Here is a 27,176-nt window from a genome sequence, read left to right as displayed (position 1 = left end):
TTTATCTAGCATAAATTACTTAGGGGCTGTATTTTGTTGCTCAACTGGGCAAAGTATTAATGACCCATGTGAAAATAAGAGAGAATGGCTATGTGTGTGTGTGAGGCCTGTTTGTTAGATTCTATTTTCTAGAAAGGAGGAGTTATTTACTTATTAAAAACTACTGACCCAGATAGGTTGCCTGAGGGTCATTATTACCTTGCAGGTGGGGCCCTGGCCTTGGGGCTTACATCATTCTGCTCACCAGGTTTTTGAGCATGACCTTTAAAGAAATGTGCCCCAAGAACAAGTTAAGAATGAGCAGAGCAGTCTCCAAAAATTTAAAGATTTGTATCACTATGTTGGTGATAATTGTACATTTAAATGGGCATCACTCAGAGGCTATGAAGTCTAAAAAGTTTTTAAAAATCAAATACCTGAAGTTACCTTTTCTGATCTGAAACTACTTTTTGTTGTTTATTTGGAGCTTATCCTCTATGCCACTCCCCAAACCACCATATATGGGAGAAAGATGGAGTTTGGCTGATGTAAATTGACATTCTGCACAATTATATGAACATTGATAAGTTACTCAAGCTTCCTGGGCCAGTGATCTGATTATAATAAAATAGGGAAAAATAGTACCTGGTGTTGCAAGAATTAAAGGAGGTATGGAATCTATGACCTGTGTTGCCAAACCTGAGTAAATGGGGATCTTTAACTTCTGGGTTGCTTGATCCAATTTTTGCATCTGGGTTTGGGGTGTAGCTCAGTGGTAGACTGCTTGCCTTGAATGCATGCATTGAACCCAGGGTTCATTCCCCAGTACTGCAAAAACAACAACAAAACACACACACACACACACACAAAAGCAAAACAAATGAACAAGCAAACAGAAATCCTCAGCATTTTCACACATGCAATCATGTCATCAAAGCAGACAGCACGACAGTGCTCCATACAAATGGTGTGGACTTGAATCTCTTGGGCCCCTTCTTCAAGTGAACCAAATCAAGGCTGTGACTGGCATTTCAGAGACTTGTGAAGTAAGATAAGAGGAGGGCATTTTTACATTTATTAAACATTGACTATGTGCAACATGCTGTTTCATAGACATTTTTCTCATTTTCTTCTTATATAATGAATGACCTTACACGGTAAATGTCATGCTGTTTAGTCAATTGCTATCAAACACAGTGGCTAAATGAAGTACTCATTCATTATTTCTCATAAGTCAACTGAGCAGTTCTGATGTGGGCCAGGCTTGGCTGATCTTGGCTTGCTTATGTGTCTTTGAAGGGTTGCTGGGTCATCTGGCACTCACAAGGTTAGAGGCTCCAGGTGGTTTCTTACTGTCCTGCGGGGTTGTTTTGTTCTGTTACTTCTCATGGCAATGGCAGGAGTCCCGAAGAGAGAGAAAACATACATGCTGCTGTCCCATTGACCAAAGTGAATCATATGCCAAGCTCTGAGTTGGAGCAGGAGGCACTTCTACTGGAAGTAGATTCCAGGAGGCATGAACAAATGGAGCCAGTAGGGCACTTCACTGTTCTAATAAGCATTGTTCTTACTCTAACTACTAGGCAAAGAGATGGAGGCTACCAAGGTCATGCTCTTTGGTCAGTGGCCTGCCCCTGGTGTTTCTCTTTGCTATCATCTTTCCCAGGGACCTCCTACTTGGAAATGTTTTCTAATTGGTTCTGTTTCCCCAGTCTTTCTCATTTTTGTGGTCTGAACTTGAAATTTCATGTAAAATGTTTGGGATCAACCAAGTGATTCTCAACAATACTCAGTATAATGGCATCAAGGGACAGTGAAGGTAAACAGGTAAGGTAGGTCTTACTAATTAGAAAAAAATCAAGAGAGAACAGATATGCAATTGGATGTAGGCTGGCTTCTCTGATTTTGTCTGGGTCAGCTTGTGCCTTTCTTTCCATGCTATTCTTTTTGGAATCTGATACTCAAATCTAAGAAATGCCAGGTCTTGGTGTTGGCCTGGGGCACTTTCTAACTTGTTGACCTTGGACAAGGAAATAATCTAATTTCCCTGAGATGCCATTTCCTCACATGTGAAATGAGAATAGTTAGGTAGATGCCGATTTGTGACTTAAAGGGGACCTGCAGAGAAGAGCTCAGCTTGGTCAGAGTCCCATGCACCCATTGTGAGTCAAGTCTGTCCTCACGCATCTCCTGGTGACTGAAATGATGGAGAGTGAACTATCACCACTGTAGTGCTCTGGGTGTGCTGCCAGTCGGGCAGAGGAGGCCGAGCAACACAAGGGCTGTTAATAGATTTTATGGCTTCATTGAGTACCCCAAACTTTACTTATTAATTATAGATGTGATTTAGTCACTGTTGCAATATGTACCTTGTGTTAATTGATTTGTATGGGCTCATACCTAGAAACATAAAGAATGTGCAGGATTATAACTCCCACAAGGGATTGTAATCACTTAACTACCTTTTCTTTCCCCGGGGTGGGGAAGCAAAGGCTTCGAGACCCTCCAATGCCTAGTCTAGTGCTCCCTGGCAGGGTGATACAAGCTGTCTAGGTGCTCAGGAAATGTCTTGAATCAATTAATAAATAAATAATTTTGTTTCCTTCTATGTTTCTCTATCTACTTTATTTCCAAGCTACTTCTTCTGAACCTTGAATTGTGACATGTATGGAAACAGGGTTGGGGTTTCTCCTGAGCCATTAGTTAATGTTTATTAAGTAGCTTTGTGAGTCTTTAGTGGCCTAGGTGTGGTCGAGGATGTCGAGATGAGATGAGATGTTACGGTCCCTGTGCTCAGGGATTGACGGTACTCCCTAGCAAGAGATTTTATAAGGCAGGAGGTCAGGTGCTTAGGGATCCAGAGTGACAACGTAAAGTGGTAACTTCTTGCAGAGAAGTTTAAACGTGATCCCCACTGCAGACCCAGGTTTGCCTCTTCTGACTCAGCCGGTTCATCAGCCTCTGAGAACCTTTGCTGCCCTGCTTCTCCGAGATGGTACAGAGCCGGACCATACCCGGGTCCAAGACGATCGACCCTGCAACTCCTAGCAGCATTTAAGTTTCTCGGTTCTGGTGTGTGGCTGGCGCCCTCCCCAGACCAGGCGGCGTAGAGCGTCCAGAGACCCAGCCAAGGGCAGGACCCGCAGCGACGCCCGCCCGGCCACTCCGCCCAGATGTCAATTCAAAAGGCATGGCAGGGCAGGGTCCCCTGAGCCCGCGCAGGCGACCCTCAGGCGCCGGGCGATCACTTTCTAGGGGAGCCCGTCATCCCCGGCAGCAGCTGTTTGGAGAACCTGACTGGGGACGCCGAGCCAGAGGGCTCCGGGGAGTCGCCCACCAGGGTCCTTTGGGAGCCGGGTCCTGACTGAGGCAGGAGAACGCGAGTGCCCCGCGTGGGGTACGCGGGAGGAAAGTTGGGGGCCAAAGCCGCCCGGCTGGGAGCGCGGAACCCGGGGCCTGTGTCCGCGTCTCATGAATATGCACGAGCCACCTCCCTCCCTCCGTGACGTCACGGGCCGTCCCGGGGTGAGCGCCGGAGCCGCTCCGGGTCCGCGCCAGTGAGCGCGGCTGCTGCCGGCGAGCGAGCGGCGCGGCGGAGGGCACCGGAGGCCGAGCGCGGCGGCGGCGGCGGCGGCGGCGCCTGAAGCGCACCCAGCGGGCACGGCGAGGCGGCCTGCGACGCGGCGGACACCGGCAGGCGAGAGCCGGCGCGGGCAGTAGGCGGCGGCGGCAGCTTGTTGGCGGCGTCGGCGGCGAGGATGCTGCCTGGGAGGCTGTGCTGGGTGCCGCTCCTGCTGGCGCTGGGCGTGGGGAGCGGCAGCGGCAACGGCAGCAGCGGGGGCAGCCGGCGGCGCCGCCTCCTCGCGGCTAAAGGTGGGTGCTGGGGAAGTTTTCTCCTCTCCGAGCAGGGAGGCAGGGCAGGCTTGAGGGTGCGAACGGCGGGGACCCGGGCTCACGCTGGATTTGCCCTGGGTCCTTTACCGCAGCTTCTTAGGCTTCTGTGCGCCCGCAATTCCCGAAGTCAGCGCCCTATGCAGCGGACCGGAGAGGTTCTGCTCGCGGACGCCGGCCCCATCCCTGGGTGGGGTTCGGAGGCCAAGGAGAAGGCGAGGTCTGGGGAGTCTAGACAACTTTGGGGGCGGTCTGTGCCGGGGTGGGAGCGTCACGGGTTCCGGCCCAGGGATGGCTCCAACAGGGCGCTGGCACTGCCGCGGGGAGAAGCAGGTGTCTGCTCCTGCCCCGGGGGGGAGGATCAGCGGTGGTGTCTTTAAAGGAGGAAGCCGAGCTGTGACTGGTCTCTCAGCTCCAGGATGGAGTGGAACCTGGAGGCTCCAGGGAAGGGAAGGCTCCCGTGGCTGTGGCTCTCTGCGCGCTCCCCCAGGGCGTCTCTGGTTCCCCTGGGAATGCGCGCCCTCCGGGTGGGTGCCAGAGTCCGGAAGAAGTGCGCGATGTGATGCTGCTCCGTCTCCCCGACTCTGCTTGGGCTCCCGAGGTCCGAGGCGCCGAATTTGGCACCCCTCCCTTGTTCATCCAGTTGTTCTGAAGATGTTGACCTCCCCACCTCTCCGGCCCAGAAGGAAGCTAGAGCCCTGGGAATGCCTGGGGATGTCAGTCGAGCCTGGGAGCTGGCGAGCCCCGGACCTTGCTGCTGGGGAGCGCGGGTAGGGGCGCCCGGAGGGCGGGTCTGAAACTGAAGGTCACGTGCTAGCAGACAGTGTGGAGGCGTCGGGAAAGCAGGGCCGCGTGAGGGTGGATGCCGGTGGGCGCAGGGGAGGCAGTGGCAGAGCCAGGCTAGAGCGCTCAGCCTAATGATAACTTGTTGATTCTCTGCGCTGTTGACAAGGAGGGCGTGCGTTTGGTTTGCGGACTGTGGCCAAATTTGCCCCTTGACAAAGAAGAGGGTACATGACTCTTGCAATCTTGTCTGGCGGTCATTTTAGGGCGGAGGGGTTTGCGCCAGTCGGAAAAGAGACTCTCCATTAGAGACAACCTGATCCAGAGGCTGGCTTTGAACTATTGTGTACCACGAGCTCAGAGAAGTGAATGCGTATCAGGTTGAATTACTCTTGGCGGATGGAGAGATTCAGAGGAAGGCGGACGGTCTTGTCTGAGCTTTGGGAACTGCTTCTCCTGTAACTTGAGAGTAATAAATTTGAGAAGAATAGGAAGAGTTTCTGTGTATTTGTAATCTTTTAATTTTTTGTGATGTAATATCGAAAAGATCTTATTAGCAGGCACCCTATTTCTTTCTAACCCCTCCCCCGCTCCCTGTGTATCTTTAACAGTTTTTCTTCTGGAAAGAAAAAGAAAAACTCATTGGAGGGGGGATGTGTCAAACATAGTGTGGTAAAGGTGACACGGAGATGAATGGATCAAACTGAGAGACTGTTCCGGTGAAAACAAGAATGAAAAAACAACAAACTTCCCAACCTTCTGCCTTGTTCCTCAGTATAGACACTTTGTTAAGCAGGCAAATTATGCTTTTGGCGGGAGGGGGGCAGGGATTTTCCATGTCTTTGTAGCAGAGCAAGTGGCATATTTATAAGCAGATGTCTACAAACAGGGGACGCAGTTCACAGCAAGTGAAAACCAGGGAAGAAGTCATTTGGGAAGAAAACCTGGTGTGCATAACACATTGCTGAGTTCTCATGTCAGGATGGAAAGATGAGAGAGGAAGAAAAAATAAGGCTATCAGTGATTCACTTTATGTGAATAATTATGTGCATTTTAACCAACATCCTTCATCTTCCCCACTTAGCACATATCTATTTCACGGTTAAAACCAGTCATTTGTCTTCGTAGTGTAAAAAGTTTATAGATCCTCTGAAGTGAGAGTTACAGTCTGAATCCCCTTCATTTCCTCCTCTTTCCCCTTACAACCACTGGGGGGCAGCAAAGAGCACCTTTTGCTGCTTTTTTTTTTTTTTTTTCTTTTTTGAGACAAATGTGTAATATTTGATCACAGCCGAGACATTCATTATGACACTTTAGTTTGTATTTACAGGACCGACTTTCTTCATTACAATGCACTTGCAGTTTATTTTTTCACACCATATAATCTCTGAAGAATTATCTTGAGATAATAAAACTATATGCTTTCTGTATGATGCACCCTGGCTCTGATTTTGCCACTTTTAAGGTTCATGTTGCTATTCCCATCACCAAAAAGAAAAATCAGGAAACATGTGTAGACGATTGAACAAAAAAAATCATCTCTTTCTTCTTCCATACACTTTTCGGAGGGTGACATTAAGCTGTCTGGCTGAGTTGAATGTGCCCTCTAGATAATATTGTGTGCTCCCAGCTTGGGGCTGGCATAGAATGTCCGTGTCTTTGGGGCACAACACACACTTCCTTGTTTCCTGTTGTAGGAGATCAAATAGCTAATCCCCAGCAACAGTTTGGGTTTTCACAGAATCTCTGCAGAAATCATGCAGTGTCCTGGCAGTTACAACTCTTTCCCTCCACCCTTCTCTATCTTGTCAATCAAAAAAGAAAAAACTCTTACTGGATTCCTTGAAAAGACCAGATTACCCACCATGTGGTCTATGAAAAAATAGCTGGGGAGGGATTTTGGACCCAGAGAGTCTCTGGAACAGAGAAAGACATGTCTTACCCAAGGGAAAGAAGACAGTACCTGCTTCTGAAGGTTTGTGGTAAATTGGGCAAAATGTCATGGGTCTCACCATCTCAAAGACCACCAGGTACACGGTCCCGTTTCAGTGCCCAGCATTCAAGCATAGAAGTCATTTGGGACAATCTTTGAGGATAGACTTTCAGTTATTGGGGTGCTCTCACCTGTGTACCCAGAGCCTGGCCCAGGGCTCTGGAAGTTTCTGAGCAGATAGCTGAAGACCATGATTATGGTCCCTTCCTACTTGTTTTTGAGGAATTTTTGACCCAACTAGAGAGACAAGATTTTTATGTGGAAATTTTAAGAGAATGGCAGTAGACAGAATCTGTCCAAAGTCTAATACTAACGGAGCGATGGGGACATAGGCAAGGGACATGGGGGTGGGGAGAGAGAGCTTGCAAAAGTAGCGTTTGGTAATAGGGAGGGGGGAACTCAGGGCAGAATTCTAACAATAATAGTGCAGTTGGATTGTAGCATTTGGAGTTGGGTTGATCCTATTCCTGGGCTGTCCTGTGCTCTTATAGCACCTGCACAGCCTGTGTTAGCTTATTTTACACATGAGAAAAGGGGTCTGAGAGAGGACATGTGACTTGCCAAGAGTTTCAGCTAGAAAGTGTGGCACTGGGGTGAGAATATAAAGGGTTGCCATGTCATGTCCTCTTTGCCAGATGTTCTTCCCTTTGGATTTGAAACAGGTCTAGGGATCATCAGGAAACCGAGCGGTTTGTGTATCTGAGTTACCCAGGTGACTCTGAGGGTCCAGGTTGCTGTATCCAAGGGGCCTGCAGGTGAATGAAGAGAGTGGGCCTCGCTTTCACCTGTGGAAACCAGGTGCTTGCTCAGAGCAGTAGCCTCGCCCTCCTTCCCACAGATTCAAAGCCTGTCTTGAATATTCCAAGCTGCACACTGTAGAACTTCCTGCAGGGGCCAAGATGATACAGAACTGTATGATGAATTTTCCTTAATCATCCTGAGCAAGTAGCGTGTGTCTCCTAGGGACACGACAGAGCTTTTTCCCTGCCTGCAGTAGAAATGCCAAAAAGCCTTCAGCAGTGCATCAAAGTGTACCTCAGAGTCATCCCGAATCACCTGTGGTTCCTGGACCAGAATGTGCTTCATCCCTGCCTTGCACCCTCTGTCTTCTTGCTAGAAGTTCATCTTCCTCAGCTTCATTCCCATTGTTACTCAGAATGTGGCCAGACGTGGACATAGCCGTCCCTAGGAACCTTCCTGAGTTGGACACCCCAGGAGACACTGACTCTTTGTGGCCGCCTGTGTTTCCTTGTCTGATTCCAGCACCACTGTTCTGAGCCCTGGGAGTGTCATGCTGGCTCTTGCTGCATGTCCGGGTCTGACCTTGAGACATGAGATGTGCAGTCAATGGTGTTTGGCTTAGTGAATGCACCTGTTTGTAATTCAGGGCGTTATTGTATCTTGTCCTAGGCATTTGAGATTTTTCTCCCTTCCTGTTCAAGGTAAAATTTGGGTTTAGTTGCTTGAGAAATCTGGGTTCCAGTCCGGGCCCTCTCACTTATCCATAGATGATCTTGGGCAAGTTAGTTAATGCTTTTGAGGCTCAGTTTCCTCATCTGTAAAATGGTGATACCGAAATCTGCTTTGCAAGGTTGTCTTCATAGTGCTTAGAAAGCACTTAGCTTATTTTGTGGTATATAAAAGGCACTAACTATACAATAGTTGTAATTATTTATTGCTTAAACACCTGTCTAATGTATGAGACTTGGACAAATTCCCCCTTTCTGACCTCTTAGCAATTCAGTACCTCTGTTCATATTTTCTCCCAGGTCAAACTCTGTTCAGTTTCTCTGCCTCTCAGTCCGTCTTTTTGCTGTTTCTTTCTGTGTGTGAATGTGCATGTGTGTGCCAATGTCATATAAAAATACAAACGCACATGTACACACATATTTGACTCTGTTTATAAAAACAAAACCAGTTTCTTTCACTGGTCTGTGAATGCCTTTGAAGCCAGAACCCCCATTATATTCACCTCGAACTACTTGGAACTTAATTCAGGATCAGTTCAGAGGAAGGGTCAGCTGTGTTTGCTACACAAACAAATACACAAGTGTGACTCCATGTGCAGACCAGAGGTGTGGGAGGCTCTGGTCTTTGGAGGAGGAGCTTATGAGGTGTGATTTGGGGTATAAAGAAATGTTTCCTACCCAGTTAATGTTTTCCTCCCAGCTCTGCTGTCCCAGAAAGCAGAGAAGCGTTCTGCTTATGACCTTTATGGTGTTTGCGATTATGTGTGTTTACATAGACAGGGATTATCCAAACTAGACACCCAAATAAAAGACTGAAACAGACAATTTATTTTACTGTTTGTTGTGTATCCCGCCAGTATTGGGCCCTGTAGAAATCATTCCCTTGGGATGGTGATTTTGTGGTTGAGCCGTGGAGAGGACTGAGCTTGGGGAGAGTGTCACACTGAAGACACTGGTGTGAACAGGACAGCCTTGTGCTGTGAACTGTGGGGAAGAAACAGCAGAGGCAGGAGGGGGCAGTGGTCAGAGAGGAGTCAGGCCCGGAGAACATGCCCTGAGCCCCGTTCCCTGGTCTTTTCAGCCAATGGCTATTTCCCCTTCCTGTTCTTCTCTCTGAGGGAAACAAAATATGAAAGCAAGTTCCAGATATCAGAGTTCATCCTCTGTCTAGGGCAGGCCTCACACATGATGTGAACCATTGCAGAACTTGGGAGCTTATGGGAAAGTGGCAGCTTGTGCATCACAGATCCCCAAAAGTCTTGTAAGAAAGAGATTGGCAAGGTAATAAGAAATTAGGGAGGCTTGGTGGAGGAGATGAAAGGAGTCTTGATGGATGAGTAGGCACTGGGTGAGCAGCTGGCCATGGGCAGGGCAGGTGAACGCCAGACAGTAAGAATGCCCACGGTCGGTACACAGGCGCCAGAGACGGGGCTCAGTCAGCGTAGAATATATTTCTGGGTGCAGACTCCAGAGCTAATGAAATGGCACGTGTTATTGAATGCGTGCCCTGTGCCAGGCACTGGCTTGAAGCTCTTCACGTGTCAGCTGGTTTGATCATCACCGACTCTAAGGAGGCAAGACTATTCTCCCATTTTAACAGAACAGGAAACTGAGATTCCCAACTACTTGCTCAATACCTCACAGCTCCAGGGCGGCAGACCTGCAGTGCCAAACCCAGAACACCGTGGTCCACGTGGATTTCCCACCTCGCAGGGCCTAACCTACCAGAGGGACTTCATGTCTGCCTCAGGAAGGCTCTGCGTGGATCAGAGAGGCTGCGTAGGCCCGGAGGCATCGCCTCCCTGTCTGAGAATATTTGTTTGAGTTTCATGTCAAAACTGCTGCAAGAGTCACTTTCTCTAGAAGCCTTGCTGTCTGATTCACTCTTTGATTCAGGATGAGCAGGGTTGTCTCTTCCGGTCCAGGCATCTTGAAGCCCTCCTTGCTTCCTGTTATGCCTGGCCTCAAGCAGAGAAGGCAGCTGTCTGCACCGATGTGCTTGGAGGAGTGTCCTGTACCAAAAGACTGTCCCAGCTGGCTGGCCTATGTGCCTCCGGTTCTGTTATGGCTCTTTATTTGGATCACATATTGCCCACTTCTCACTCTTTCAGAACCAGGCAGGTTAATAAAAGATACCACATATACTTTCAAGGATGTTAGATGGTTAGACACTGGAAACTGAAGAAAGGGTGTCCAGAAAGGCAAATAGGAGGGGGTTTTCAGAAAGAGAAGCAGGTGTTTGACTGCCTGTGACAGCTAGTTTTGCTTTTAATATTATAGCAGAGTTCATGTATGTCAGCTGCATCTTTTACAGATACTCATTTCACAGGTTGGTGAGTGGACATCACAGGACCCGTAACAGTAGAGCCAAGAATAGATCAAGGGGTCAGACTGATTGTAGCTGGTTATAATCCAGTGGCAGGGCACTGGCTTGGCAAGCCAGGTGACTTCTTAGATGATGACTGCTTGAAGCCATTTCTCTGAAGCTTAGAAATTTTCTAATTCTTGGAGCAGATGACTTGTCTCCAATACCTCCTCAGGTCCTTGCTTGTCCCCAGCCCAGGGTACCCTCTGGTCACATCCATCTCTCCAGGGACATCTTTGGCAAGAAACTTTTCTCCTTTTTCAGTTTAATCCCCTTCTACTGGCCCAAAGCTCTCTCTTTGTCCCTGTTGGGGTGCTCCAGGGTACGACTGGCCCCTGTATCCTGACTCTGACTCTCACCATCCTTCTGAGAACCTACTGCTTGTCTCTATTTGGGCAAAAGGAATCCTCCAACTTGTTTGTCTCTGGACATCCATCACCTCCTTTCCTTCATCATGTTCACTTGATTCCATCCAGAAAGATCTAGAACCCGTCCCCCATGCCTATCCCAGGATGGCGGCATGAACCCCAGTTCTGCCTGGCCTACAAGAAGTTCCATTCACCATGAATTCCATGCTCACCAACCATGCAGGGATCTGAAATGGCCCCAGGACTTCGGAGTTTCTCAAGCTTCCATCCCTCACCGATTGCCCTTTGTTATGCCCATTGTCCAAACAGCGTGGCCCCTTGAGGTCCTGGGATCCTACTTCTGCAGGCACTGGGGTCTTTACCACCAGTGCCCAGACTCACTGTCTCTTGCCACATTCCATCGTTATTGTCCCAGGGTACTGCCACCCATTCCCGTCCCTTCTCAGTTTAGGTGGGTACCCCAAAGCCTCCCACCTCTTCCACCTCTCCCACCTCTGTCATGACCTCCATAAGGAGCTTGGACATTCCCAGAGTGAAGGCCAGGGCAGGAGGTGTCTGCAGGGAACTTCTGCCTTTACCCTCGACACTCAAACCCCTTCCTTCCGGAGTAAGAATGTGAGGACCCTGTAGCCTTCTTAAGACTGGCAGCCGCACCTTGCTGACAAGCCCCCACAGAAGCGCCCAGGCTCTGACATTGGTCCCAAACTTGCCAGGCTGGCATTAAAGTCTGTTGACAGTTTTGCTCCTTGCTTCCTCTCCTCTCAGTGAGCATTCCAGAAATTTCCAAATGGTAAACGGCTCCATCTTTCAGGAATTCACTATGTGCCAAGCACTGTTCTGAGTTCTCTGTGGGTGTCAACTCCTTTAATCCTGGAAACCAAACAATTGGGTGAGGACCCTTATGGTGCCTGCTTTTCAAGTGAGGAGACGGAGGCAAAGAAGGCGAAGCTACTTACCCAGTTCCCCAGCTAGTTGAACAGAAGAGTCAGGAGCTGGATCCACATTCTAGTTCCAGAGTCCGCTCTCTGATCTCGCCCTGTGAGAGAGTCGTAGAGGGACACTGGTGCCCGAGTCCTAACTGCTCTAGGCCAGGAGCTGGGATTTTGTGCCACGCTCTCTGTTGTTTGTGGGGCCCAGCAAGTTGGAGGGGCACCCAGTGTACCGTCCTTCTTCTCCTGATGTTGCTGTTCCCAAGTGGGGACCCTCTTCCTCTGTATTTCCCCCACCCCTTGTTTGTTCATCTCTTAAAGCACCTTTCGCCTTCTTGTCTCCCCAGGTGGACTAGGAGCCCCTGGAGGGGATGTGTCCTGCTCACCTCTGTGTGACCAGTGCCCAGCACCGTCTGAGGCCCAGAATGGATGCTGGGTGCTGAGGTGGTGACTGTGTGCTACGGTGCTGCCACTCACTGGAGTACTCTGCCCATGCATCTTTCTCTCGGTCATGACCACGTCCTGCCTTTGGTCACTGGGAGGAGCCACCCATCTGACCTTTCCCCTTTAGTTATCCAACTACCCACCCAAGCCAACTTGCAATATTCACTTTGTAGCGGTCTCGAATGCTCCGTTGGGCAGATGAATCAGGAGAACAGTAGCCACATCAAAACGTGTGAAGGAGTCAGGCTCTGCAGGTGCCACTGGAATCCGTACTTGGAGAGGCTGCAAATGGTTCTGGAGAATGCTTAACTGGCTACAATTTGACTTCTTCCTTTGGAATCAGTGCATTGAATCAGTGTCATGAGAAAATTGCCAATTTTTTAAAAAGCACATCATTTTTGTAATTTCTACCACTTTGCATTTCCATGATGTCTGTTATACTATGTGGTTAAATGTGCATCCTCAGTCAAATATGACTAGGAAATCCTGTGGAGTGTCAAGGCCATGGATTCCCTGCTGGCTGGGCCTGGATCCACTCATGGGCTGAGAGGCTCCGGCAAATCCCTCCGTCCCTCTGGACAGGAGCTTTTCCTTCCTAGGATCCCAGGGTACCTGCCTCCTTCCTCTGAGAAGTTTCCAAATGCAAGAGGCTTGAACACCCTTTGAAGATACCAAGTGCCTAACACAATAAAGTGATCAGACTTAGGAAATTTGTTTTGAGACTTTGGGACTCCAACCCCCAAAACAAAACTTACATCTTTCTTTATATGGTCTTGTAAATTTAGTTAATTATAATTTCCGAAGTTTGAATTGAGCGTTGAGTCCCTTCCCAGTTCTTTGATATACAGTCTCCAGTGTCACACAGTGGTGGTCACCGGGTTATGCAATGAATGCAACTTGCAGGCCCATAAATTTCCAGGAAGAACCAGTCAAAACTGTTAATATCACGTCAGGCTGATGTGTCGTTTTCCAATTTGCATGGGTAACTGCATTGCAGGAAATTAATTAAAACAGATAAATGTTAATCTAATGCATGTCTCCTTGTAATTAATGAAATATAACCATTACAGGGACATTTGATTTATTATTTTAATTTATAAAATGCTGAATTCTCCCATAAAGTGAGATATAGTAATAGGAGAAGCTGACCCATCTATAGCATTAGGAAAAATAATCACATTTCTATAAATTAATCACTCTCTAAAAGGATATAGTTCATTAACACCCTGAACTGAAAGTGTTAGATGTAAATTAGATTAACCTTTTTAGTGACACTTCCATTTATATTGTGCATTCTCTTCAAACTCAAAGCACTTTACATATATTAATTCAATTAACCCTCCCCAGACCCTTGTTAAGTAAGTACATATATCAAAGTTGGAAGGGAGGAGAAATGAAACCCTTCAAAAATATTGAAGTCCTGGTCTTAGGATGTATTATTTATGATTTCTTCTGCAGCAGTACAGTTTAGCTGGACTTATATAGCTTGAGAACATGGGTAGGTATTCACACTTTCTCTCTCAGGCTGCCAGGAAACATTTAGCATTCCACTCCAAACCTGAAGCCAGAGACTCCTCTGCCTGATGCTTAAGCCAAAGGCTGTAAGGAAACTTCTGCTTTTATTTAGTAAAGTGCACCCCAACCAGGATGGGCTGGGTGGGGGATAGGGGATCTCTAAGTCGGTGCAGGTAGCACAAAATTAGCGCTCGGGCATCCAGAGGGTCACCTTCCCCTTGAGATGGCTGCTACTCTGCCTTCATCCTCTTCACTTGACCATCTGAACTTGGAGGACACACTGAAGCTCTTGAACAACACCTTGGGATGCTTGTGGAAAAGAAATAAGGAGCAATAAGGAGGTGTGGACTGGGCTTATCCTCTTTCCTGGGAGCCTATCCTGAGGCCTGTTCTGGGGAGGACCAGAGACTGCTGTTCTGTTCCTCTGGGATCGAGAGGAAGGAAGAGAAAAGGACTAGCAAGAGAAAGGACTATCTATTCATTCAGCTTAAGTCTGCTTCTCAAGGGACATTTTCTGAGTGAGGGTCTGCTGTGGCTTGTCACTAGGAATGCCCTGTCTTTTATGGCGGCCATGCCTATTTGTAGCTCTTTGTCTCTTGCAGGGGCCTCCTGGAGATAGATATGCACATTGGACTGGAGGGAGTCTTGCATTGTAAGTTTGTGAACTTACAGTGTCTTAAGGGAAGAGACTGTTTCCTCAGCTCCCGTGGACATGTGTTTGGTCACTTGATGACCTCCATGTTCTTGTTTCCAAACCTTTGTTATCCTTCAAGTTGTTAAGCCTGCAAGCACTCCTGAACGTTACACTGTATTCCACAGACCAGATCCCTTTGGAATGCACAGTGTCCCCTATAACAGCTGGCCTTGTAACTAATGGCTCCAAACCAACCAAGGGTAATGGCTAACCCAAAGGAATGAATCGCTAGTGGTTAGACAGGAGATTCAGTGTAGGAGACTAATTCTGGACTGCAGAGGATTCTTCTCTGTGCCTCTGGAGTTAGCAAATCACTTTCTTTGATCCTCTCAGCCAACAGACAAAGACAGAGGAAGCCCCGGGAGTCCTAGCATCTCACTTCCTGTGCTCTCCAACACTTCCAGATCGGTTTGCGGCCAATCGTTCCAGCTTCTCCCCTCTGCAGCCCTGCCTGGGACAGACCAAGAGTCAGGGTTTAGAGCCAAGTCCTAAAAGACAAGTTATCACTCAGGAAACAGAGGTGCTGGAGATGGGAACAAAATACTGCTTTAGCTGCTTGTGGTATTTTAAGTCTTCTTTTTCTCCTTTTGGTATTTTTGTCTGTGGGAGTGTGGGTTCTCATTTGGAGAAGAAAAGGAGGCTCAGATCATTCATCATCAGAGGGAGAAGAATGTCACAACCAAGACCTGGACCTCACCTTTCCAGTTTTCTTTTTGCGGTTGTCAGTGTTGTTTTACAAACCAATCATTTTTGGCTTTATTACACTGACTTCAGAAATGTCAGGATGGTTGTATCTTGATTGTTAGTTTTAGAATCATATTTAAGACCATCTAGTGATTTACTCTTCTTTTAATTGGAAATCATCGATAAAGCATTTTTTTATTGTACTCATGTCTTTTTGGACAACCTCCTGCCTCACTTCCACCCTTCTCATCTTCCAGAACATAGATTCTAGCCCTCCTGGCAAGAGGAACTCAAGTTAGGAACCAGTCGAGAATCTTTGCTGGCAGCTGTAGCTTTTCCTGAAGTCTCACTACCACTCTGTCCCAAAGCCCACCAGGAAGAAGGTGAGGGGTGACAGAAGCGTCATATCAACCTTCAGGACCCCTCTTGTTCCCTCATTCCCTCACCATTCCCACCCCTTGCATCATCTCTGCGTGTCCCCTCCTAGCCCTTCTGCATCTCTCTCCTCCTGTCCTTCATGGCACCATTAGTGGCTTTTTGGAGAAGGGACTCCCTTGCTCCCTGAAGCCACTCCTTAAAATACTGCTAATAATGATGAAAATCATTACTATTTAACTTTACAATTTACGTTTCCTCAAACCAGTGGAAAATATGAGTAAAGCATCTTGAGAAAATATGGCTACATGTATTAGTCAGAGGCAGCCAGTCCTGCTAGACAGAGGACTTACCATGAGCCACAGCTTCAAAACAAGTCACCTGTTCCCACGTCCAACCAAAGGGCCTCCAGCATGGGAAAGCTGGAGCTGCCACTGCTTTGGATCTAGGAGATACCGGGCCCCCGAGCTCTTCTCTCTGCATCTTCTCAGGGAGGAAACGTCTCTGACCTTCACACAGACTCTGGTAATGGGACATGATAGGCCATCTCACCTTGCAGTGATTGTTTTGAGAGAGGGCACTGCTCGCCCATAGAGAAGCATGCTCACAGGGCAGCATCGTGGTTAGCATGGCAGACTGGGGCAGCGTGGGCAGACATGTGAGGCCCACAGGTCTCTGCTGTGGTGCTCAAGTTGTGTTCAACTAACAGCAGCATCTGTGTCTAAGTTGTGTGCCCTCCTCCAGGGATGAGTCTGTGAGACACGCCTTCTAGTATCTCAAAGCTGGCAGTGGCTGGTCACGGATCAGCAGGAAAGAGGGCCTGTGCTGGACAGAAGCTCCGGTGGGACTTAGATTCTGATTTGGGACAATCTTGTGCCTTTTCTGGGCAACTTCTGTGGCTGTAGTAGGAAATGTGCACTTGGATGTTCCTTCTGCTCTGGATCAAGGCAGTTTTGGGGAACTTTGGGGCCTGCCGATCCCTAGTCCACCCTCCCTAGTCCACCCACCTGAGTGTCTAGAGAGACCTTTGAAGGGATAGAAAGGCCCTGCCGTCCATGAGGAACAGGTGCCTCAGGTGTGCAGCTGGCGTGCTCAGATCCAGTCAGGGAAGCCTCACCTGGACATGGACATGGACATGGACTTCCAGCCTGGTGTCTTCCTTGTTTAACCATGAGATGCCTGTTCTTCATCCCATGGCGTCTGTTGGAGGAAGGGCGGGGCTTTTCCTGAGCAACTCTGAACACTGATCCAGCAGCCCCTAGGGCCCTGATCCTCTCCACCGGGAGCACAGTGTGTTCTCCTCAGCACCCAGGAAGCTTCTGTCTCTTGTCCTTGCTTGTCCTGGTACAGACTGCACCCCCAGGCCTCTTATCCCCCGGCCTCAGCGCCTCAGAACTTGGGGAGAGGGTGGGAGGCCAGCAAGGGCTCTGTGGGGGCCTCACTACTGAGGAAGCACTTGGTGACATGGATTCTCCTTGCCTGTGACTGTGGTTCTCTATGTCACCAGCCAGCGATGGATCCCTCTTCCACCCAGTTCAACACAGCCCACCCAGCGGCTCCCCTGAGCAGAGTCCCTCTGGGTCACTTTTTCATTTTCAGAATGAAGTCTGCCTCGTTGACTTATCTCAAAAGGCCTTCAGTGCTCCCTGGCTGGGAGGGAAGCTCTGCATGCGCACAGCCCAGCCGGAGCCTGGTGCCTGAGGGAGAGAAGCGGGCCCTCCACGCTCCCCTCCAGCTTCCGTTCACCGGCCTTCTGGAACTTGCCTGTGCTCCCGGCTCTGTACTCTCTGCTCAGTCTGTGCTTTGCCCTGCCTGGCTACCTGGCCCTCACGCTGCTGGCACCTCCTCTGGGACTCCCTCCCTGGGCATGTCCTGGCTGAGGGAGTTCCCCATTGTGTGGCTCCTCTGTAGACCGCCCCAGGGGCTCTTTCTGGTTTGTCATCATTGCCCACCTGCCTCCCCTTCATGAGACTGTGACTTAGCATTTCTGCGTCCCCAAACAGTCTAGCGCAGAGTTGGTGAGTGGGTGGTAGAGCTTCCAGGAACCCAAATCTTTGCTGGGGGTGATGTAGAGATGTGATAGTGTTTTCCCTGATTCCTGCCCTGGAATCCCCAGGATCCATTTTCTTGGGCCCACACGCCAGTCCAGGGCAGTCACAGCAAGCTTTAGGAGTGGTCAGCATCTTAAGTAGGATCTTACTGGCTGTCACCAACCTAAGCTGGTGCATTCAGTGAGAGGGATAGGGAACCCTTGGAGTGTGAGACAAAATTAGCTAATAGGAAGCTAGATAGCCCAGAGCCTTGAACCTCTGTGGCTGATGATTCTGGAGGCAGTTTCCAGAGTGTGCATTGTTCTTGGATAATGGACGGAAGTTGACTTTGCCATCCGTGAAGTCGTGTAGTCTGGAGCTCCCCCTCCCTGTAGCATCAGATACCCTCACTTTCCAGAGAGTATCTTCCTTCACTCGTTGGTGAGTTCAGCTGTAACCACCGACTGCTGCAGATCTGGCACTCTCCCTTGTTGCTCTTCAAATCCTCCTGGTTCCCATCAGCATTCCGTTAAACCCCAGACTCTGCAAGTCCTGAGCGTATAAAGCATGCTCTGCTTTCTAAACAGTTTGCTAAAAATGATTTGCAATTTACGATATCAGATGCATGTAGAGGTGAGATGAGGTTTTTAATTGGAAAAGCTTTATCATTGATTCAAGTGGGACAGCCATAGAGGATGAGACCTGTGGATTTCTGAGCCCACGGCTACAGCACCAGGGAGCAGGAAGAGGGGCTAATTTCTGGCTGTGCTGAGATTTCTGAGTTGTGTATATATAGCAAATGGGACTCTTTCTGAAGTCAGAACATTTGCTTTTGGATCTAAGGATATACTGACTTAGTTCTGAGCATTGAAACTGTGACACTATGCCCATGAAATACCACCACCCCACCCTTCTCAACCAACCCAAATCCAGAAATTCTGAGGCTAATGTTGGGAGGGAAACCTCAGGGATGGTCCTGGAGGTGTGGGCCATGGCTGCAAGGTGTTGATAGCCCTGATTCTGCCCCTGAAACTCCTTTTCTCCTAGACCAAGGGTTTTTTCTCTAAATTTGCCATGGCATGGGCTGGATCAGGGCCCCAACAGAATGGAACTCCCTATCTACCTGCAACTCTGCCTCAAATGTCCCTTTAGGTATCAAGTCTGGAACTTGGATCAAACAAGCTTTATTAAAATTTGAGGGTGAGTGACAGGGAAGTAAATGGAAAGGGTTGTGGAACCAGTGACCTCTTTTAATAACACATATTTGTAGTCTCATCATCTCATCCTGAAATGAAATATGCTGATACTTACTACAAATATTACTTAAATATGTAATGTCACCAACTGGTAAAGTTTCTAAACATATAAAAGAATGAGGAGGCAGTAATGTATTATAATAAAATATTATGTATTCCAATGTGCAAATTCTAAACTAGAGGAAGTAGCAGAGTGGATTCAATAGGGACGTGATGGGAATGACCACGAACTCAACAGCCACAGATGCAAAACACAAATGCCGCAATGTGTGTCTTTGGCAGCTCAGATGCCATGGGTCATGTGGTGGTGAAGTGACTTTTGGAACTGGTTAAATACTCTGGTACTGTTCTGATCAGGGCAAGGCACAGCTGGCTTCAATTCTTAGGATGGATATATTCCTGGAAAACTCAGGGTATGTTAAAGCTACTAAAGAATATCCAGCTGATTCCCTCCTGTGCTGCTGGTGGAAGAAGAAAACTGTGGAACTCTAGGTGAGGCACCGGGAGATGTTCAGGCAGAGAAGTGCCCAGACACACTTATGCATGTGCACGCGCACATACACATACACAAGTTCCTGGTTCTGGTTCTGAGAGGTACCCCAAATGGATCCCATATATGCTTGCAGGCTGCAATTGCCTTAAAGGGTACAGAGTATCTGGAACTACAATCTTTTGTGGGTTTTTGTGGGGGGAGTAGAAAATGCCATCAACTGAAAGAGGTCATCAGACTTCATGAAGAGACTTTCCAGAGAATAAGAAGGGGCCCCTGCCCAGTGGTATAGGTTGGGGGACCACATGGAACACATAAACCGCATGCTACCTCATTTACATCAATCAAGATGAGGACTGCTATTTCGCCCAGTTAGGCATGGAGGTATCTCTTGGTTTTTCCCATCTCTTGCTTCTCTCCCTAACACACGTAAGTGCTAAGGTGAAATTGGGACAGGGCAGGCAGGGAGCAAACCTTCCTCTGCCCAGACTCTATGACTCTTGGATCAGATATGAGATGAAGTTTAAAAATGATCTGCATTCAATTTTTTTTGGGGGGGACAGGATACTGGGGATTGAACCCAGTGACATTCCACCACTAAGCCACATCCCCAGTCCTATTTTGTATCTTATTTAGAGACAGGGTCTCACTGAGATTTTTAGCACCTTACTTTTGCTGAGGCTGGCTTTGAACTCACGATCCTCCTGCCTCAGCCTCCCAAGCTGATGGAATTACAGGTGTGCACCACCACACCTGGCTGCATTCAATCTTTGTAACCCAAATGGAATGCAAAGCTGTGGAACTGGGCTGGAACGTCTTTAAGGCAGTTGCACTCTCTGGGAAACAAGCTTGACATTGCAGCGGAGCAAAAATAACATCATCATTTTTTGGATTAGACTCCAAAAATACTGACTGGAGTATTTGTTACTGTCAATACTGGTGTTTCAGAGATAAGACATTGTTCTATTGATGGAAAATTCTCCCTTCATGTGCTCATTGATAATTTAGAAGGACGAGGATTTTGATTTTGTTTTGTTTTGTTTTTTATCCCTAGATATCTATTTTTTCCTCTTTCTTCACATACGCTTGAGGCGCTGCGAAAAGAGAGACTAGTTGGCCAAAGAGAGTTTCAGTTACTTTGAGAAGAAAATGCATTTTAATATTTTGCCATAGTGGGGAATGGTATATCCCCTTAATAAGTGGTTTGGTGACATTTGGTAGTTCTGTCATGTTTGACAGGGAGTTGAGTTCATAAAAATTTTTTCAGCCCACCAGTAACGTCAGGGCACTAAGGGATGTATGTATTTCTGAAATGAAAAGACCTGGTTGACATTCCGATTCTAAAATCAACATCATCTCTTATGCGTCACCATATTTTCAATTATACCGGACGATGGGCTGTGCATTTCGAAGTGGCTTTCCTGCTGGCTCCCGCGAAGACCCAATGTGCAATGAGAAGCAGGCGAGGATGGGAGGGGGTTCTCATGCCCACCCTTCCAGCCTGACTCACTAAATGCTTCCTTCTCCATGACTGTCTGCCCCAACTCTGTCACCCACATTGGTTCCTTCAGGATTTTATTTTAGAAAGGAGATTTGTTTTTTTTTTAATTTTCTGGAAAAGTACATCTTGATTGCCCTGAAATAGTTGAACCCCAGAAAGGAAAAATCATGGCAGTGAAAGCCTGATATTGTGTGAAGTACCGCTTACAGTCAGACAAAGATGCATCTAGCAAAAATTGGGGGGAGGAAGACTTGTTGATCAGGGTGTGATGCTATTATCTCTTTGGCATTTCAGGATAAACCCAGGCTTTGGCTACCTGGTTGTTTTCCATTTCCTTATCATCTCACTCTCCAAGTGGAAAATGCCCTAAATGTTGTTACATTCCCAGCGTGGCCCTTGTTTTAGTCAGCTTTTTCGCTGCTGTGACAACAGCACCCAACCAGCACAACTGTAGAGGAGAAGAGATTTACTCTGGGCTCACAGTTTCACAGGTCTTAGTCTGCGGAAGGCCAGCTCCATTCCTAGGGCCTTGAGGTGAGTCAGGACATATGGCGGAAGAGGATGGCAGAGGGAAGCAGCTCACATCACATGGTGATCAGGAAGCAGAGAGAGAGACTCCACTGTCCAGATACAAGTATATACCCAAAGCCACGCCCCCAGTGCCCACCTCCTCCAGCCACACCCCACCACTTCTCTTACCACTCAGTTAATCCCTATCAGGGCATTAAGTCACTGATTGGGTTAAGACTCTTACAACCCAGTCATTTCTCCTCTGAACCTTCTTGCATTGTCTCCCATGTGAGCTTTTGAGGGACGCCTCACATCCAGACCATAACGGCACTCTTGGGCATGGATTAAGGTCAGAATTACACTCAGGCAGCTCTAGAATGCATTGATTTCATGGGATACTGGATTTTTCTTTCCTTTCCTTTTCTTTTTTACCAGGAGGTTCAGGAGCAGACCTCCCTGACCCAGAGGGTAGTCATGAAACCAGGTTGGAAATGGCCCCATATTCTACCTGTGTCCAGGTGAGGACAGGAAGGCTGGCTATCTTTCCCACTCCACTAGGCAGAGCTGGAGGTGCAGAATGGGCTTGAGTTAGGTGGGACCTGCTGCTAGGGGCTTAGAAGTTGGAGCCTCCTTCTTGGAGAGGATGTGAACTTCAACCTGGGCCTCACAGCTGGTTTTGCCCCCCTCTCTGGGATGCATTTTTCTTCAGATTCAATAAAGTGCAAGTCACATGAACACAGAGGTAGCCACAAGGGTGCATGGGGAGAATGTGTGGGCAGAGCATAGGTGTAACAAATGCCATCAGTGCCCTGCCTGGGTCTCCTCTACTTGAGTGTTTTCATGCATGTAGCCTGGCGTCTGTCAGAAAAGCCCTTCGCCTGTTGGCTCTCTCTGGATTCTAGAATTCTCTGTTGGTAAGTTTTGCAGGTCACAAGTTCCAGGGAATTAACTCTTCCAGGAAGTGTTCTTACCAATGGCCAACAGGAGTCGGCAGTCAGCATCCCAGCTACCTCTTCCCTGGGTGGCAGGACATCTGAGTTGTTTTGCCCAGGTTTCCAGAACTCCGCCATGGAGACTTGCTTCCACCCTTTCCAGACTTCCTTGCCTTCTGCGTCCCTTCTGGATTTTCCTGAGATCACTCCCAAGTACCTGCACTCAGATCCCTGTCTCAAAGCTGCATTTGGGGGGAACCCAGACCCAGAAAGGGGCGACCAAGAGAAGGTGTTTATGGAGAGTACTTGTTGTACTCCATCAGGTTGGGAAGGCTGGGGCTCCTTCAGACATTTGATCAGATTTGTTGGGTAACTGCAAGGCTCTGTGGGACATTGGGGGGGCTCTGATCCCCTGACAGGTGCCTCCTCCCACAGAGCCCTCAGTGCTCATTAGCAGTGCGTGCCTGCCTTCACACCCATCTGGGGTTGGGAGATTTTGCTGGAAGAAATGTACAGTGCAGTGCGCTACATCTCTGGCAGACTCTTGGTCTGGTGGTGGTAGTGATTTTTCCTCTGGACCCAGGCTCTGGAGTCTTCTTGAGAGTGGGGTTGCCCTAGCTCCTTCCCCAAGCTCTAGGCAACGGCAGGCACCCACCTTCTGGCGGTGAAATGAGTTGAATTAGGCTGAATGCCTGCAGCCCACGTTTTCCAAGTGTCTGGGGGAACATCTGGCACCTCTGATCACAGCCAGATTTCTGAGTGTCTATTTTCAGCATTTTTCTCAGAACACCTCTAAGTGAATTTGCAAAGCAGTTACCTCTGTCATCAGCACTTCCTGGTATGGAACAACCAGGGGAACTAAATACCCCTCCCAGATTCAGGTCAGATTGCCCATTTGTCTGAATTACTGTGGTCACTCAGAAATTTCAGGTAAGGCACTGAAAATCTGATTCATAAAAATTCTGCTCTTTCTCTGAATGACTTAAAGCTTTGAGACATTGTCAGAGAAGCAGTTTGAAGCCCAGTTCAGGTGGGTGGAATTTAGTATTTATTATTTTTTGGCAGCCAAATGAGGTTATTTGAGAGGTGTTACCAGCATGGAGGGTATATGTAAATGGGCAGTTGCAGGTACTGAAAGCAACACCTGAATTATTACAAATGCCCTTTTAATTCTGGGTGTCTGAATGATGCCAGGTGTGTGAATGGCATCTGGGTCCTGATTACGCCACTCCTGGGGACTCAAATCTCAGACATACAACTCCTGCAAGACTCCAGTTGTCATCGTTAAAACAGGTCCAGTAAATCCTAGTTCAAGAGGCTTCTGTAAAGATAAAGTAAACCTAAGGATAAAAGCAGTTGGACTACACAAGAGGCTAGTGGGTTGGTTGTCTACTGCTGCCTAACAAACTATCCCACAAGTTAGTGACGTAAAACAGAAGCACTTTATTCTGCCATGGATCCTGTGGCTCAGGAATTTAAGCATGAGGAAGTGATCGTAGCTTGTCTCTGATCTGTGATGTCTGTGGCCTTGGCTGACTGGGCTTTGGGATCGCCTAAAGGCTTCTTCAGGTGGTCAGATATTTCAGGGTTGGTCTAGCGGGGGCTACCAGCCTGGCATGTGCTTCGGCTTCCTGGCTGCATGGACATCTCGGCATGGTCATACTTGCTGCCTGGCAGCTCAGGGATTCAGTGCACAGAGCGGAAACTTCAAGGCTTCTTGTGGGTCCCACTGAATCCCACTCCTAAGTCATCTGCAGTGAGGCCCTTTGCATCTCAGGTGCGTCCCTCTCTGGCCGGTGGCTTGCATTTTCTGTTATTCTTTGTTCTTGACCTTGGGCTCAGCTAGAGTTGTCTCTATGCCCCATGAAAGAAAGAGTGGACTGGGGACACTCCTTTTCTGGGGAGCGGATCTCACGCACACCTTATGAGGGTAGCAACTCACAAGGTGGGAACTCTGGAGGAAAGACAGGGCATTGTAGGAGGTCAAACTGGAGGGAAGCGAGGTGTCAAGGGGAGTAAGAACCTGGGGATGGTCACACAACTTCCTCGGTTTGCTTTCAGCTGCCCTGCCACCAGCCCTTGGTGAGTACTGTCATGAACCAGCATGTTCTAGAGAACTGCATGCTTCATGCCGTCCTCACGCTCCGTCAGCTGGGCATTGTCCTGATAGCCACACCAGCTGGGTAGGGGTCCGTGAGAACAGGGAAGGCCTTGCTGCTCATGTCTGGTCTCCAAAGGAAACTTTTACTGGTTTCTTCTTGAAGTATTGGTTTTGAAATTGACACACAGAAGGTCTACCAGAGGGATGCCCCATTTGGAATGGACTTTCTTTTTTTCCCTGTTCTCAGGTTAAAAGCAATGACTATGAAGCAGACAGAAAGAAAACCCTCCGAAGAGTACTGTGAATGGCTCTGATGGGTTAAAGCTGATGAATTTACATGACAAAAAACCCTGAGCACAAAGCTGATTGTCATCGCCAGTAATAGGATTCCCTGAAAAGCTAAAAATCTTAATTAAAAAAAAAAATACATCTTTTCTTTTTGTCAGGAAGTGTGGTAAGTGTTCTTTTGCCTCAGGAAGGCTCAGGCTAGAATCTCTCTCTACAGACAGGCTTACTAAGGCCATGTCCCTCTCATAACCCTTCCCACCTCCTCTTCCTGGGTTTGGCAGGCTGCGTGGAGCTGGAAGGCTTCAGTGAGTGTTGTCTATTTGAAAGACAGTTCTTTGCCCTCAAGATGACCTACGTTTTGATGGGGAAACTAGCAAGATGACAGGTTAAAGCATTAAAATGATGATGCTGCCCAGGAGGGCCGTAGTTACCGAGTGAGGCCGGAGTCCAGTTGGCAGGGCTATGAGGGCCTCCCTGCTTGGGGCGGCCCAGCGCTCTCCAGCCTCGTCCCTGCCACAGGCCCTTAGCACTTGGGAAGGTACCACGTATTTGTTTGTTTGTTTTTTACTTCTCCAGGCAGCATCATTTCCTCCCCTTGCAGGACCTGCCTGGGAGGTCCTCAACTGCCCCTAACCCTCACAACTCCATCCCAGGTCCTGGACCTGCCTCAAATGGCGTTCACGCCATCCTCCTCCTCCTCCTTCTCCTTCCTTCTCCTTCTCCTTCTCCTTCTTCATCCTTTATTTGACAAACCTGATTGGCTTACCAAGTAGGGAACCCTGTAAAGGGGCAGGTACCCCAGCACCTGGTAACTATTAACTGGGCGAGTAGACAAAGAGATGGCTGAAATCATCCAGTGAGATCGTTTTAGAGCACGCGGGACTCTGAGTAGCTGTGAAGTTGGAGAAGGTTCCAGAGCGGGGAGATGATGATGACCCAGAGTCCCAGTGGGCAGAGGGCACATGTTACATTGAGCACATTTGAGACCACCTGCTTGCCAGGGCTCCCGCTGGAAGGCCTGGGAGGATAGGGACCCCTTCAGAATGTTGGGCCCCATGGCCTTGAGCTGGGTGGGCTGGGCTCATGCAGGAAGCCCCCCCAGGCACCCCCAGGCTCAGAACCGCCCTGGGAGGCCCCGTGTTGGAACTCATCAAAGCAAGCACTCGCCCTTGTTTTCCTGCTGTGAAAGCAGCAGGGAGGCCCCCTTGTTTGCTTTGATCCACACAGCAGGTGAAGCCAGGGTGCCCCCCCACGCTCTCCTTCAGGAAGAGAAGCTGGAGCTCACTCTCACCCCAAAGGCTGGTCAGAGCACATCCTTCCTCCTGCTTGATTTGAAGTGCACTCTCACCCCAGGTTTGGCCACCAGAGCGCGTGCCCCATAGAGGTGTCTTTTAGTCACGGTGGCGGAGGCGGGGCATGCAGGACTGTCACTACGTACGAACCAGGGATATTGCTGGCCACTCTTGGCAGCCACGTGGTGCATTTGCTGCACCTCTAGCACTTACCTGGGAGATGTCGAGTGGCTTAGGTGTGCTCATTTTCTCCACAGGTCTTGCTTGCTGCTACCCGCGTTTCCCCTTCCTCTGCTGGATGATTACTGTCCCCTTTTGGCACAGCATGCATGCATACACAAAATATGGACATCCATGGAGAATATGGTGGGGCATCAATGAATAAAATAATAAACTTGATTTCTGTCCAGGGCGACCTGATGAATAGGAAAACGTGGCTGGCTATGATGTAGCAGGCGGGTTGGGGGAATAAGCCCTGGGGAAGGGAGAATAATTAGGAACCTGCAGAGAAACACATCCAGCAGCCCTGTGCTCCTTCCAAGAGACTGGGATGTGTTTCTGTAGATTCAGGATTAGACAATAATCTCATGCAATGGAAATACAATATATCAGGAAAATAGATTTGCTGGGAAGCATTGTGTCATCTGATCCTGTCTCCACAGGTATACCATATTTCACCCACTCCAGGTGACCATTTTCCCCTGAATATTAGCATTTCTGAAACCAGGATGGGTCTATTATGGATGGTGCCCTAGATGTGATGAAATGTGGTAAATGATTACATCAGTTGTTTGCCTGTTTGCTGTCAGATCTGTTCCTACTCTTCTCATGCTCTGCTCTGGGTGGTGGGAACTACATTCCCCAGATGCCTGGCCACCTGGGGCAGATGCTGCTGTCCAGGTTCAGCCAAGTTGAGGCTCTGATGGAAAACTGCAGGGGGGAAGCAAGCCAGAGCACCCCCTCTCTTCCTCTGCCCTGGGCCGTCTCACAGTGGCTAACTCTCCTCTTCTGTTGCTCTGCCTCCTGGCACAGTATCCTGCCCCTGCTGGGTCCCTTCTGCAGGGAAGGTGCCAGGGTTCCAGGTCTGCTGTGTGGCCCCTACCTCCTGGGCTGTGGTGACCCCATTTGCTCCTTCTGTCCCTCTGGCCCTGGTGGCTTCCTTTCTTGCCATTGGCTACTTGCCCTCTGGTTCTCCACCACTTGGTTTATCAATTCTTTGTATTAAATTTCCTCCTCCTAGTACCTGGAGTGTTCCTGTTTTTCTGATTGGATCCCAATGGGCATAGT

The 27,176-nt window shown here is 48.6% G+C and overlaps 1 protein-coding gene across 1 annotated transcript in view; it reads left to right on the top strand.

The window, feature by feature from the left end:
* Positions 1-3,642: 3,642 nt before the first annotated feature.
* The window catches only part of Clstn2 (calsyntenin 2), a 559,342-nt gene continuing 535,808 nt past the window's right edge, over positions 3,643-27,176 (top strand). Inside the window, exon 1 of the mRNA XM_047565351.1 lies at positions 3,643-3,852. Within this exon, the coding sequence (XP_047421307.1) occupies positions 3,738-3,852 (115 nt within the window). The 5' untranslated portion in view covers positions 3,643-3,737. The remainder of the gene's footprint in view (positions 3,853-27,176) is intronic.

The sequence above is a fragment of the Sciurus carolinensis genome, chromosome 9 (genome assembly GCF_902686445.1).
Source record: "Sciurus carolinensis chromosome 9, mSciCar1.2, whole genome shotgun sequence".
In the NCBI taxonomy this organism is placed as follows: domain Eukaryota; kingdom Metazoa; phylum Chordata; class Mammalia; order Rodentia; family Sciuridae; genus Sciurus; species Sciurus carolinensis.
The sequence above is the reverse complement of the archived record's forward strand: the minus strand, read 5'-3'. Positions and strand labels throughout refer to the sequence as shown.